The 14,114-nt window shown below is 43.0% G+C and overlaps 1 protein-coding gene across 8 annotated transcripts in view; it reads right to left on the bottom strand.

Annotated features, from left to right (window-relative positions):
- Positions 1–14,114, bottom strand: part of smoc1 (SPARC related modular calcium binding 1) — a 47,876-nt gene that overhangs the window by 4,023 nt on the left and 29,739 nt on the right. For 5 of the 8 annotated variants that reach the window (XM_087171115.1, XM_087171113.1, XM_087171117.1 and 2 more), the window contains 5 exons: positions 12,523–12,715; positions 10,376–10,458; positions 7,062–7,167; positions 6,050–6,294; positions 5,166–5,199 (listed from right to left, as the gene is read on the bottom strand). In XM_087171115.1, coding sequence (XP_087027241.1) covers positions 5,166–5,199; positions 6,050–6,294; positions 7,062–7,167; positions 10,376–10,458; positions 12,523–12,715 — 661 coding nt within the window. Of the gene's footprint in view, positions 1–5,145; positions 5,200–6,049; positions 6,295–7,061; positions 7,168–10,375; positions 10,459–12,522; positions 12,716–14,114 lie in introns of all 8 variants that reach the window. The other 3 variants (XM_087171116.1, XM_087171114.1, XM_087171118.1) reach the window with 1 other exon arrangement.

Genomic DNA, 14,114 nt, shown 5'->3' with positions numbered 1-14,114 from the left:
ATAAGTACTTTAAATGCAATGTGAAGCAACGGGGATGACAGTGAATAATTAGAAATAGTAAATGTTTCATTTAAATTACGAGTTTATTGTTCTTTTATTAATTCGGTAAAAGAGCAATAAAATCTTTGGTTACCTCCTAAAGATTGACTGCTCCACCACCAGAAGATCCACATGCACCGCCACATGTGCTGATGTTAGGTTACAACATGGCTATAACTCTACAGGTCTCTGAAGCTGTGTGTTGTGTTGCACTCGTGCTGAAACTGCATGGGACAGTCAGTCAGTGTGCAGCACAAGAGACTGACTGCTCGCTCATCAATGGAGCAGTGGGTGAGAGGGGCAGGCGGCGGAGAGGGAGAGTGAAAGAAAGAAGGAAGGAAAGGCCTGGGAGAAGAAGAGATGGGTAAAGAGCTTAGATTGCTTACAGATGGCTGTGAGAGGGGAGCAGAGGTCCAGAGCACTGTGAGAGTCCAGGTTTTGTGTGTGTGTGTGTGTGTGTGTGTGTGTGTGTGTGTGTGTGTGTGTGTGTAAGTTTGTATGCACCTCTGTATTTTTCATGTGCATGGTAAAGAAAGTGTCTGAGCATGTGTAAATGTGTATGTGTGTATAGTATCTCAGTCGATTTGCATTTCCTGTGTGTATTAGTTTGTCTTTGCAAGCTTGTGTATATGCTGTATCTACCAGCCTGTGTCTGTGTGTGTGTGTGTGTGTGTGTGTGTGTGTGTGTGTTTGTGTTTGTGTGTGAGAGAGAGAGAGAGAGAGTGCAGCAGTCGGTGGGGGTGGGGATATGCAGGTGCGGTCCATGTCAGTGCTGGTTATGTTAGCCATGAAATAGAAGTCCAGCTGATTTCACTACACACTCTGGAAGCTTCTGTAGTCTGAGGCTAAAACATCTACTCCAGAGTCGAGTGCTCTCCTCAAACTCTAAAGCATCACAATCTCCCCACAGCTCCATAAATCACTGGCTACGTTCCACATGAGTCAGTTTACTGGTGAATGTTTTCACCTATACTTTAAGTGTTCAGCATGAAGCCGTGAATAAAATATTACAGCCACATATTTGTACTGTGACTGGTTGGATTCATTCAGGTGACTACTGTATTAGTCTGTTGCAAAAACACAACACTGAATCCACCTGCATCAACACAGTACAGAGCTTTCACATTATCCGCTATAAACACAAACATGTAAAACAGACCAGCCCCAGCCACAGGGGTTTGTTTGGCATGCAGCGCATAAACCTACGACTGTGTGGACTTTAACTTTGACATTTTGTGTTAGGGTGACTGGAGGGCACGAGGTACAAGCTCTTGGAAGTGTCCAAAACATTTATCCCCTCGGAAGCCTGAGAATGCTCAACAGACTAAATAGTGATTTGCACATTAGGGTTTAGGCAGCTTTCATATACAAGTGGAGGTTTCGGTCTGATCATGGATGACGTTAGAGTCTAACCTCTGCGGAACATAAAAGACTAATTTCATGTCATGATCTGAACAATATGGCAACCAGCTGGCCTAAGTCCTAACATCGTTTTAGGATATAAAGAATCATTTTAATGTTGTAAATGGATTTTTAATCAGCATCTGTAACTGTAGCACTTTGTATATTCAGTGTGATTTAGACGTCACAGCCCTGGCAGCGTTGGTTCTACCTGTTGAGCTGTGCAGTGCCACAGTATTTCCCGATGCCTCTTTCCAGTGAAGTCATGCTGCTCCTCTCTTTAGTTCAGATAAATGTCTCTGTTGTACCGAGCTGAGCTACAGTGGTGCTGATGAATCGGCTTTGCAATTACCAGGCTCCAGAGCAGCGAATGGTCCTCTCCCTCCTTTCCTCCCAGTCACTGAGGACACTGTCTGTGCCATTAACAACACAAAGCTCCCCGGCCTCTCCCTGGACACCTTGGCCCCACTTGTGATAAAGAGCTGAAAGCAGATCCCGTCTAGAAGTGAATCGCCTCGACTCACCTGGGACCGGCCAATAAAGACACTTGGCTCGGGAGCTGGGAATCATGGTATACCTGTACATGGTGGCGACTGGGGGGAGAGGACTTGGCTAACAGAAAAGATGCATATAAATTCACTGTGAAGGATTTCTGTAGCAAAATCACCCAAAAATACAGGGAGTGACGGTGAGCAAAGCAATGCTTATCTAACTGTCACCATCCTCTCTGTTGACCTCTGTTACCTTTAACAGTACAGTGTGTCGAGCTGATGTCACAGTAATTAAAACACAAGTGGTGTGGAGTAATTGCTGCTGGCTCTGAGAGGACAGGGCTCCGGGCTCTCTAATGGTCCTGCAGCCCCGGTGCCAGACCTGCCTCATAATGCCCTCCTTTCATTCCCGCCTAATGACAGACACGGCCAGGACAAACAGGAGACGAGACGAGAGAGGAAGAGCGGAGAGGAGTTTGACATAAAACAGCAGACAGGACACTGAAAGCATAAGGCCATGTGCACATCTGACTGCTCATGTCGGAGCCGGCTGCAGCTACAGAGCAGTACAGGGAGATTCAGATGGTCTTTGTCAGGTGAAATAAGTCTCTAAATGACTTCAGTGACGAGATGGCAATATATTCATGTTCCTTCTCAGTCACTCCTACTTAATGATGTCAGATTGATATTTATATGATCATAAACCTACCATTATACTGGCTCATGGAGAAATGCTGCATGCTCCTGTCACTACCCTTAAACCACTGGACGCCATTTAACCACAGTCCCATTCCATTCATTACAAACTCTCCACTGTGTGATATATGAAAATACAGGATGTTCATCTCTGACAACAACAAAGCAGCAGCATCGTACCTGTGTCTCATTTGTAAGGCCTTGCTATCTTAAGTTGCCGATATATTTAAAAGCCTCAGTTGAGTTCAAAGTGAACAAACATGACACCAGATCACTGGATCAGTCTCGGCTTTTGAAGTTCCTCATACCAACTAAACTGGGGCAGGTCTCTCAGTCCTGGAATAAACTGAGACACGGCCTGAAGTCAGAGACGCTCATTCCTCTGAGGGATTATAAAGTCATGCTTACTGATATGTTTAATGTGATGTAATTGTATTGTGATGCAGGGTTTAGCATGTAAATTGTGTCATGAATAAAATTGCCTAAATAATTTTTATAACTGTCCATTTCTGACACAAAGTTTAAGAATAGGCGATAGTTGCAAACAGATGCAGAGGCTACAAACAGCACTGTCCATTATCATCTATATAAAGGAATGGCTTTTAGTCCCTGTTGCTGAGACTGAAGTTGTGTATGTAGCACACACTGTTTGATCCTCCTAGTTATCAAATACACAACTACTCATGCTCAACAACAGCTGATGTTTTCTGCAACATAAACCCTTTGTCTAAAACCTCTGTAAGCAATCATAACGGATCCTCTAATATCTTATAATTGTGTGTGTCCGTGTTCAGTGTGTTTTTGTGTGTGTGCAAACATTCATACATGCACACCCGCATGTGTTTGTACTTATTCAAAAGTGTGTTTACGTCTTTCTAAATAGAATTAAGACTTCTGAAGAGAACATCATGAACCCTGCTGCCAAAGCCCATCGCAGGAAGTTTAACGGTGAAACATTTTTTTGTGTTTTTCTCATCGCAGTGAACGAGACAAACTGCTGGAACCGTCTGAAGCAGCAGACCTGCTTCTCAGCCGCGGCCTCGCTGTGAGAAGGCTTCACAGAGAAAATCACCGCCCTGGGCTTCTGTTACATATCTCATCTGTAATGAGATTTCCAGTCTCTTCAGAGGATGGATGCCACCCTCTCCAGCACTTCAGAACTCACACAAGGTATTCAGATGTTTTCCTTTGCCGTTTCCAACGTGTCGAGAGTGGGGAGCCTCATACAGATGTGCTCCACGCTGCCCCACATGCTCTCACTATCCTTCACCTCAGAGCACGTACTGTAAACTGTAAATATGTCCAACAACACTCCAGTGACGGTCCAAAGCTGCGACAGAGCATGATAAGATTTAAGGCCTGGCAAAGGCAGCTTGACTTAAAGGGATCCAGGCCATTAAGGATCAGCTAAGCATACCTGAACACAATGGCCGTCTATCTCTGTCAAGGCAGAACGCTGCCATATGTTCTCACAGACTCCTGCTTCTTTCTCGCAGGCTTTCTGTCTCTCTCTTTCTCTTTTTACATACCTCACTCTGTCCACCATCAGTGCCTGAGTGGCAGCATAAGGAGCCATATAAAGCTGTCAGGCCATTTAACTGTAGCTCTTAAGCATGAAGGTGAGAGATTCAGTGACTACAGGGAAAACAACCGGCCGAGGCTCCTTCTCTGCTCCTCCAATACCCGAGCTGTTTATCCTGGCAGCCCTGCCCAGGGTCCGAGAGACCTGACGTTATGCCCGCTCTGAGCCACTGTTCTCCAGGCACAGCGGGGCAGCGCCAGGGTAAACACATGACCTCAGCGCTTTGTGGCGCTGAACCAGCCGAGTGGCCAGAGTCAACAGCATCAATGGGACCAATAATCGCTCAATGGGGGGAATCCCGACAGATTGAAAAAAAAAAGAGATTAGGATGAGGAAGAGATAGACTGAAAAAGAGTGAGATGGACTAACAGAGAGAAAGACAATAGAATAGTACTCTTTTTATTGTCACTTAAATGTTTTAGTAATTTTTCAAGCAAAAATGCCCAAAATTCTCTGATCTCTGCTCAGTGTGAATATTTGCTGCTTTTCTTTGTCACATATGATAGAAAACTAAATATCTTTGGGTTTTAGACGTTGGTCGGATAAAAAAAAATATCTCATAATGAAACCTTGGGCTTAAACAATTTATAATGGACATTTTCCCACAATTTTCTGACAACAAGTCATGTTAAGAATTGGTTTTATGGCGACTCACTGGAGACAAAATCTGACTCGTATTGAGCCGCTGACATGAACGAACACACACCACACTCTTGACAAAAGAGCACATGCACACAGGCACCGCCAGCACAAAGAGCTCAACCTGAAGTGTGCTTTGCTTTGCGTGTAAACGATTGCTGCTTTGCCAAATAGCCGGAACTGCCCCAAACTAACTAATTTCACCAAAGTGCTGGTTAATGGATTACGCATTGAGCCAACTACAGCAGCACCCAAAGCCAGAGGCGTGGTTAGTGGAAGCATATTAGTTTGCCTTACTGAACAAATTTGTCCCTTGCCTTGTCCCTTGGCTGCCGCTTGTTGTTGAGCTACCTGCAACAGAGAGAAAACAAAGACGACTGAAGGTAATGGAGGCAGATGTTTTTGTTTTTTAGGTCACTAAAGAAAAAATATGCAAGTACCTTTGCAGTAACTGTATCAGAATATTTAAAAAAATAACAATTCAAAAAACGATTTGGTTCATTACATTTAACACTTATGACTGTGACCCAGGTAAAACCTTATTTCAAAACCTCTAAAGATGAGTGTCAGTGAGAACATCCCTTTTCTCTGTGCTGGATGATATGTGGATTGTAGCTGGCAGCAGCCTCTCCCTGTAAGCTGCTGTGACAGTTGTTACTGATCTATATTAGGGCCAGTCTGTAAACTCATGATGAGTAGTTACAGTTTTCCGGCCCAGACAGTGTCTAGGATCCACGACTACATTAGTCTTGTCTAAATATTCATCAGTGAGTGCTGAGTGGAGCAGTGCACCTTATTTAGACTGCCAACACATCTGTTTGTCACATGCAGCACACTTACTTCATCCTCTGACTGAGACGGACTTTTTTTTTTTTTTTAAACTTTGACACGATGAAAAGATTAGTAAAAATCTAATGTAAGAGTAAATGGAAATGTCATCTTATAACAAACAAGGACCATTTTTATTCTTGTACATCCTAAATTCGGCATTTCTGAATGAACTCATTCTAGTTTTGAAGCCTCTCCACTGGTTCAAGATTTACCCGATCTGAACCATTAGAGGAGCAGATCAACTGTAGAAAGTGAGTGTTGTGTGTCTGACTGGCTGTATGCAGAGTTTCCCAGCTGGCCTGAGGTTCATACCAAGGTCATGACCCTACTCCATGACCCTGCCAACCCAGCTTCCCTCTTCCTGTCTTACCCTCCTTGCTGACGCCCAGACAGCCCTTCAGCTCCTGCAGAGAAATGGCCCTGTCCTTATTCAGGTCACAGTAGTCGATGAACTTGCGGGAGCATTTCTTGGGTTTGGCTTTCTTCTTCAGGTACTTCTTGAAAGGTTTTAGTTCCTTCTTGTTTATGTCATGGCTGCCGTTGTTATCCAACTGGGCAAAGTACCAGTGCACCACCCGCTCCTCTAAAGTGTGACTGGGGTCAGGCTCGACAAACCTGATGAAGGTCAGAGGAGCAGATGGGAGAAAAAAAAAACATGGATGTAACAAACCCAGAAAAACTGAGATAAAGGGAAAAGTAATTTACAGACAGTGACACCTTTTAACCATTAGTCATAGCAATTACACAGAACATTTCAATATAAACCAGGCCAGAATAAACTGGAAACACAGACGAGGAGCTTCACATAAATACTGTAAAGATCACATGTTGAAGTTTATCTAAGAGGCTGATAAACACTTCTTAACCCTGCGTGAGACCCTGCCGTTTGATACGTGATCACATCCCTTCTCACTCAAAAACAATGCTCCATTTTGTGGAGCTAATTGAAATGAAATCACAACATCCAATGCAAAAGAGATGTAACTCTGGTTCCTTCAGGCTTTTTGTTTTATGGCAGAAACTGACAACTTGTTTTATTGCAGCTTAGCTTGCAATAGAATTATTTTAAAATTTCTGCTTCGCAGAACGAATTCACCTTTTCAGGCGGTAACTAACTCAGTCTACATCGACATATTCCATGATATGGACAGCTGTACTCCAAAATACCTCTCAGTCCCATCTGTGTATACGGTTCTAGCATTGATGGAGCGGGAACACTAAAGCCTGTCAGGGTCTGTGCCAAAATCTGTGCATTGCATGTCAGAGAGAAAATATTAGCATGCAATTTGAGAAAAACCAGAAGAGGTGGAAGTTTTCCACGAATAATCAGCCATGAGGTATCTTGCTCACGTACAGTACAGTAGAGTCCTGACACCACTTACCTCCCACCACCAGAGGGGGCTGGTGAGTTTATAGCTTGCACCATGTCTGTGGTGAGGGCATCTAATAAGCTTGTAATGAATTCCACTTTTTTCCCCTCCGGGCAGCCTGGCACAAATCGGAGACAAAAATACAGCAGAATTACCTTCCACAACTAATTTGAGTCATTATGGCGGAGTGAAGCTGAAGAGCCTCCACAGCGTCGGCTGCACTCAACCAGTATGACAGATGTCAAACAGAAAACAGCTGTAAAAGGAAGCATGCGAACCACGTCCAAAGCTCAGTGACAAACCTGGTGTATGTGTTAAATGCTCATCGTTACTGATGAATCATTATGGATGTATTTTCAGCAGAGGTGAAATACACAGTTTGGCTGTTTTGTAAGACTTGAGAAAAACAGAGCTGAGGCACATGGCGAGAGGTGGAACAGAAGTGTGCGGTGATGAGAGAGCTTTGTTGAGCAGTGCAGACCTGTTAACTTTTATGACACAATTCTGAACACCTTGGGTAGCTCTTTTTAATTGCCCAGATGTATGGTTTTAATAGCACGCTAAACCAGTGCAAATTTTTCCCTCCTAATTGTGTCTCTTAAAGGGAAACTTCAAACACAGCTGCATAGTAAACTAATCTTCTCATTCTGTCTTTTTTTTTTTTTTTTCAGTCTCTCCTTCTTTCTCTCAGGCTCTCTGAGTCAATCCCCTCCTCCTCTTCCTCTCAGCGTTTGTGGCCTCCTCGTCCCCTGCTCTGTTCACTTCTTTTCATTCCTTTTGTGCTGGCTCGGGACGTTCTGTGGGAGGTGATCCGCTGCCCTGCCAGGTGAATCCAATTAGCATTTCGTACGACATGACAAGCTCGGAGAAGCACCGCCTTGCTGTGCCTTAATCCAAGTGTTAAATTGGGGTGTTATGAAGCGCAAACCGTTATGTTGTATGGAGCCTATGTGGCAAGGTGTGAAGGGCACAGTGTGGTGCAGGACTGCTGGCAGTGTCGAACAGGCTCTGAGCCACTTAGATTTGTTCCAAAGACTTGAAAACACATTAAAGCTGCGCCAAACAAGTTAAAAGTACACACATCTTATCAAGTGCAGACAGACAGAGGGTTTATAGTAACGAAGGAATTCCCATTATGCCTAAATTGAGATTCCTAAATCACTGGCTACCAAGTTATTTGGCTGGTAACTCCTTAAAGCAATATTCACCTGCAGCACCTTGTCACAATTTGCATGTCTATAAACTATGAGAAGTTCAAAGAAAAAGGCTCTTAAAAGGTAAAACATTGACAAGAAAAAAAAAAGAAGCAAAGATTAGAGAAAACTGAGAAAAAACATAATTTTGTGCAGGAATCTTTTTCCCTCAGAACAATCTCTGTCAGATTGAGAGCCTCAAGATTTGCTTAAATGGCCCAAAAAAATTCAGCAAGTTCAGACTTTTCCACTTACAGAAAGTGATGTGCAGCAGTGAGTAAGAACTCTGGCCAGATGAAGCTTGGTTTAAACTGATCACAGAGCAGCTGGTTTAGTCAACATTAAATCCTCTGCAAATGTGGATGAGTCTCACACCTTGTACAGTCGGTGAGTTTGTAGACACATAGCGTCCACTGAAATTAGCAGGTGGCAAAATATACATCACTCTGACTCTTAATAGTCCATAGATGGGGAAAATGTAAGGTGAGCTTTAGTGTGTGGTCCAGTTTACTGTTACTACATTACAAAAATGCTGGTTGCTAAATTTATTTCCAGCTGCCGCTCGACCACTGCGCAGAGTTCAGCTTCAAGCATAAAAAATGATCTTTAAAGCAGCAATAAAATCCAAGCCTATATTTCAGTCCTGGTCTTTTACAGTATTCTGTCAGGACAGTGCCTGTTGTGTTAAAATGTTAAATTATGTGACGATAGACTAGATAAAACTATTCTCAATGGTTTTTAAATTTCAAGGAACAAAATGCAGTTCACTGAACTAGACGTGAACAGATCCCGGCCTTTGGTCTCAGGGGAAGAGCTCTTGTCTGCTCCTGCTCACAGAGGTGGTATTGTGGCATTTTGTGTACAGTGAGATTGAACCTGTTGCTGCATGCTGTTAACAGACTGCCCTCTCCAACATTCTTCTCTCCTCCTGCCTGGATGTGAAATGCCGTGCTTTGTTGTGGCGGTTCAGAACATCCGTCTACAGTACATAAAAATATCTCCACTCAGCAACCCGCAGTCTCCATCACCCCCAGCAGCCCCCCACACCCTCACCGCCGCACCCCGCAACACTCACACCTTCCATAAAACATGCCACACATCTGCTGCACAGTCAGGAGTCATGCTTGACTCTGTAAACTCACCAGATGGGGAATTAAATAAGAGTTACAATGCAACCTTAAATGATGGGGAAACAGAGGGGCAACAAAAGTAAGTGAGCAGTAACAAGGGCAGAGGAGTATGAGCCGAGGTTACGACCTCCAGGTTAGAGGAGAGTCTCTGATCTTTGCTGCCGGGGAATCAAACACCTCAAGGTGCGGCTTGGTCGACTGTTAATCAGAGCGATATCTGGTCAGGTAACATAAAGCTGGAGATAGAAATGTAGGGAAGTGTCCCGGGGCCAAGGAGTTGTCATACTACATAAGTTTGTGTCGTTACAAGTTCCTTTTTTTTTTTTCAAACATCCCATTCATGACCAGCACACCCACTGTGGATGCTAACAGTGTTTAGGATAAAGTTGGCAGCTCTGTCCCACTCAGTACTGAGAAGTTCACACTCCAGGTTTCAGGTTATTCGAGATAGCACTATGTTCGCCAAACACATCGGACAGTCTGTGTCCTAAAAGTAAAAAACTGTGAAACATAGTTTGAAAATGCAAATAAATAAGCACGACCTTAACTGCTGAATGGTTTATCCAAGTATGTGGAAGCTGTGATTATCAACTGATGAGCTTGCAGACTTTTTTGTCTGGGTAAATGGAGCCAACATGTGCATATTTAAAACCCTTCTAGTGGGTTGAGAGCTTGAAACACTGAAGTCGAGTTCCACCAACCCACAGAGTTAATGTTAGCAGAATCTGCCGCCTGCCTTTGACCCACTGTAACAAAAACTACTTGAAAGTTAGAGTTACCTTTGTAAACGAAATTTGGTTTACAATGATGAAAGCTTAACAGACATAGCAACAGTAATTACAGGGGTGGGGGTTAGCAAACTAACTTGAATGTTTTAAGGTTTTATTATTAATATCCTTGAGTATTTTAGCCTCTTCATTTGTTATCTAATAATCATTGTTAAAAGGCAGTCAATTGAATCCAAGAAAGTTTCTAAAATCCCAAACTGAAAAGTGGATTTAACCTGTCAGGTCTCTGCCCTGGAAGGGATCCTCTGTGTCTGAGATGCGAGATCGTGCAGCACTGTCGCACTCCGGCTTCTGGTACCTGTTACACAGAGACGAGAGGACAGCAGGAACATGGCTGCATGAGACAGAAACAGAAGGAGGAAACAATAAACCTGTCGTTTAAGGAGCTACTAATCCACAGTGAAAAATTTTCAATGATAGAAAACAAAAGGAAATTAAACACAGTCTGTAACCGAACACTCTACAAAACAAAAGATTTTCCTGGTTTCCTTCCAGCCCTAAAAATAATCTGAGGTGGAGTTTAAGACTAGGAAATGTTACTGGTGCTGGAGAAATACTGTACTTATTATACCATCAAGACCTTTATGATCACATGCAACCGGCTTAATCTGCAACCTGTTGCTCTTTGGTTTTGATCTGCATGTCCACTGTCGCTCTGGAAAGAATTATTGACAGTGATTAATCTTTCTTTTTATTAACACTTAATAAATAAATTTGATTTGACGTGCACAGAGCTTTGTTTCAGAGCCATAACAAACTGTTCGGCATTATGCGTGGCATGACTCGTTTTCTCCTGGCTATTGTATCAGTGCTGCTTGGAAAATTGAGCATGTGTGTCTCATTTGGCTTTTTTTTTTTTTTTTCAAAGTAAAATCAAGTTGTCATTTCTTTTTTCACAGTCTGCATGGCCACTGATCCAAGATGGGATGTCTGATGCATGACTCTGCACATTGCCGTCCAGGGGAAGGAAATTGGGATGAATGACATAAGGTCTGGTCCAAAATGCAGTAAATTCTAAAGTGAAGAAATATTCGCCTCAGAGTTGTCACTCAATAGATCTAAAATGCAGATGATAATTTCATCTGAAAGATTTACTTCTATGCATGTGGTTTATTTTATTTTTATGGACTGTCAATTGTTTTGAGTTGGCTTTAAAAAAAAAAAAAAAAAAAAAAGATATCGTATCCATTAGATACTAAATTATATCTCTCCAAGAAACACAACCTGTGTTATCCTAACTGCAAAAACCAAGTCATTTTTTTCTGATTTGAAAAGAGTCTGAACCTCATCCTGTAAAACATAAGCCCTCTTGTGGAGAGAGAAGGATGATAACCCCTTCAGGAACAAAACCAGTTCATCAGTTTACCAGTGTGTGCTTCATTTTTCAAATCAATCTCTCTCTCTCTTTGTCTAGAGCTGTGTTTCATGTCGTAGATACAAATCATAAAAACCTTTTTAAACAACCAAAACACGAGCAATGCGCATCATTTATTTAACCTTTTCTATGTTGCTTCATCTCCATCCCTCTGACACACAGCTCTTGCAAAAACCCATTGTATCTTTCCCGTTTCCCCGAAGACAATATAAACAGTAGCAACTGCACTGAAAACAAATGTCATACCAAATGCTGATTGTTTATGGCAAGCTAAATGATATTCCCATCAGGGCTTGAAGCATCTTTTTTTTGGCCAAATAAACTGGCAACAGCAGCATGGATCCACAATTCCTCGAGATGTTTAACGTGTGTGCAGCTAAAGTGGCTTTTAGCCATCTGCTCCAGGGATGTCAGTGTTGTTCTGTTGGTTGATTGGTCAGTCAATTTGTTAGAGACATTCATGTTTCCCAAAGGATGAATCGCACTGACTTTAGTGAGTCTTTGACTTTTTCTAGCGCCACCATGAGGTTCACATTTGTGGTTTTGTTTTGCACTTTTAGTGCTAAATAATTAGCATGCTAACACATTCAAATAAGATGGTGAACATGATAAACATTATACCTGCTTAACTTTAGCTTGTTAGCATTATCGTTTTGGGCATCTTAGCATGCTGATGTTAGCATAGTATGGAGCCTGGCTTGTGCTTCCAAGTGTGTGTTTCCCAGCTCTGGTACCAACAAAGCTGAACAGACGGTATGTTTTTGTGCCTATGTTCTGCTGCCAGGATATCAGATAATCATGCCCACTTTGGCAGATAAATGAAGTAGACATTTAATTAGATAAAGAAAGAAGCTGAGTGTTTTTACCAGTGGACATCTGACTATCACAGTAGCAACCAACAGCAAGGACTAGAAGATACAAAACTTAGTGCTACTACAATAAAAACCAGAGATAAGAGTTAATTGCCAATTCTTATAACTATCTCACCTGGTGGAGGTTCCAGGAATGGGCCGCCCCGTGTCCACCAGAACACACCAGCAGTAGCCTGTGGACTGGTGGCACTGGACCGGTTTGTAAAGGCCTCCGGGTCCACAGTCGGGGATGAAAATGGCCTCACGAGGGTTCTGCCGATCCTCGTCCAGGGCGCTCTGTCTCTCCTGGTCACAAGAGGGAACTTTCTCTAAAACCATGAGAAACACACTCAATACAGAGAGACACGATGTGGACACACAGAAAAACATTAAGCATCTGTCACATGGTTATTGGTGACGGTGTAGGACATTTATCGTCGTTTCAAAATGTATATATAATGCCATGCTTCTGTGTGCTGTGCTTGGTATATGTCACTATTTGGAGGCAAGTTGTCCTGCACTGCAGTTTGCTGTCAATCAACCACTTTCAATTGGGACTAGCCAGCTACACGTTGACAGATGATGCTATCTCTGCAGACCAGCTGTTGTATGTGTGGGACCTGCTGTCTGACATTGTTGTGTCGATGTCGGAAAAGTTACCCTACACACTCTATATCCTGGCACTGTATGTGGATAGAGTGGCAGCAGAGTTATGTAGGATTGAGTTGTGACCAGGATTATAACGTAACTGCTTCATCTCACGGGCGTATGCAGCTGGATGTCAGGCATCACTCGTCTGTGATATTTTGAGCAGGGAGGAGTTTGACACAAAAATCTTAAATTAAGTCCAACTTTTTTTGAGCTTTTACAAAGAGATTTGACCATATACAACCACCTGTTGTCAAGTGGCAGAAGTTCAATACTGAGATTGTCATGTGATGACAACTGAGCCGTCTCAGGAAAACATCTGCTGATGACGGTGAGATGTGGATAAAACAAATAAGTGGATCTTCATTTAAGGCTTTTTGGGAAATCAGTTTGTGATTGCTCCATCCGAGTTGTTTGGGTTCCAAGTACTTGGCTTCAATAACGTCCCTTCAGAAACTCCCTGCTGCTGTACGTCCACCTTCCTAATAAGTCTATGGATCCACCACATGTAGGGTGTAAACAAACGAAGCACACCAAGCTGTATCGACTAATCTGTACCCAGAGACATGTTGGACTGGTCCTGTTTCATGCAGTGTGACTTCAGCATGAAGGACTGTTGCCATAAAACCCTCACCAGGAATTCTTTCCCCACCATGATGTCTCATATTTATCTGTTCAACAACAGCCACTCGGCCCCTTGAGAGATGCTCCTGCAGCACCTTGTCCCACCACACTGTATTTACTTTCACATCCATTTAGTCCATTGCTCACTCTTAAGCCAAGTACAACAGAGCTGCATGCAAAGCGCGTTACCATGGCGATGAAGTGTGCTTTTACCACTCCTGATCCATTTCTCATTTTACATTCAAGTGCGCTATGAAGCATTAAGCTACAATAACAGGGTCACACTAACCGTTTGGAGGGTTTTCTACGGGGTGGTGACATGTGGTATTTTCACATTGTGGAGCTTATTAGTGCCACAGCGGTGCCGGTAGTCTCAGCTCACACAGTTCCAGTAACCAAAGCATAATTAGAACAATACGGCACAGTCACTGTCTGGTTCAAGTCACCATCAGGAAA

This window comes from Seriola lalandi, unplaced genomic scaffold (assembly GCF_002814215.2).
Source record: "Seriola lalandi dorsalis isolate HSWRI2012SDOR001 ecotype SW California unplaced genomic scaffold, Sedor1 jcf7180002054976, whole genome shotgun sequence".
Lineage (NCBI taxonomy): Eukaryota > Metazoa > Chordata > Actinopteri > Carangiformes > Carangidae > Seriola > Seriola lalandi.
The sequence above is the reverse complement of the archived record's forward strand: the minus strand, read 5'-3'. Positions and strand labels throughout refer to the sequence as shown.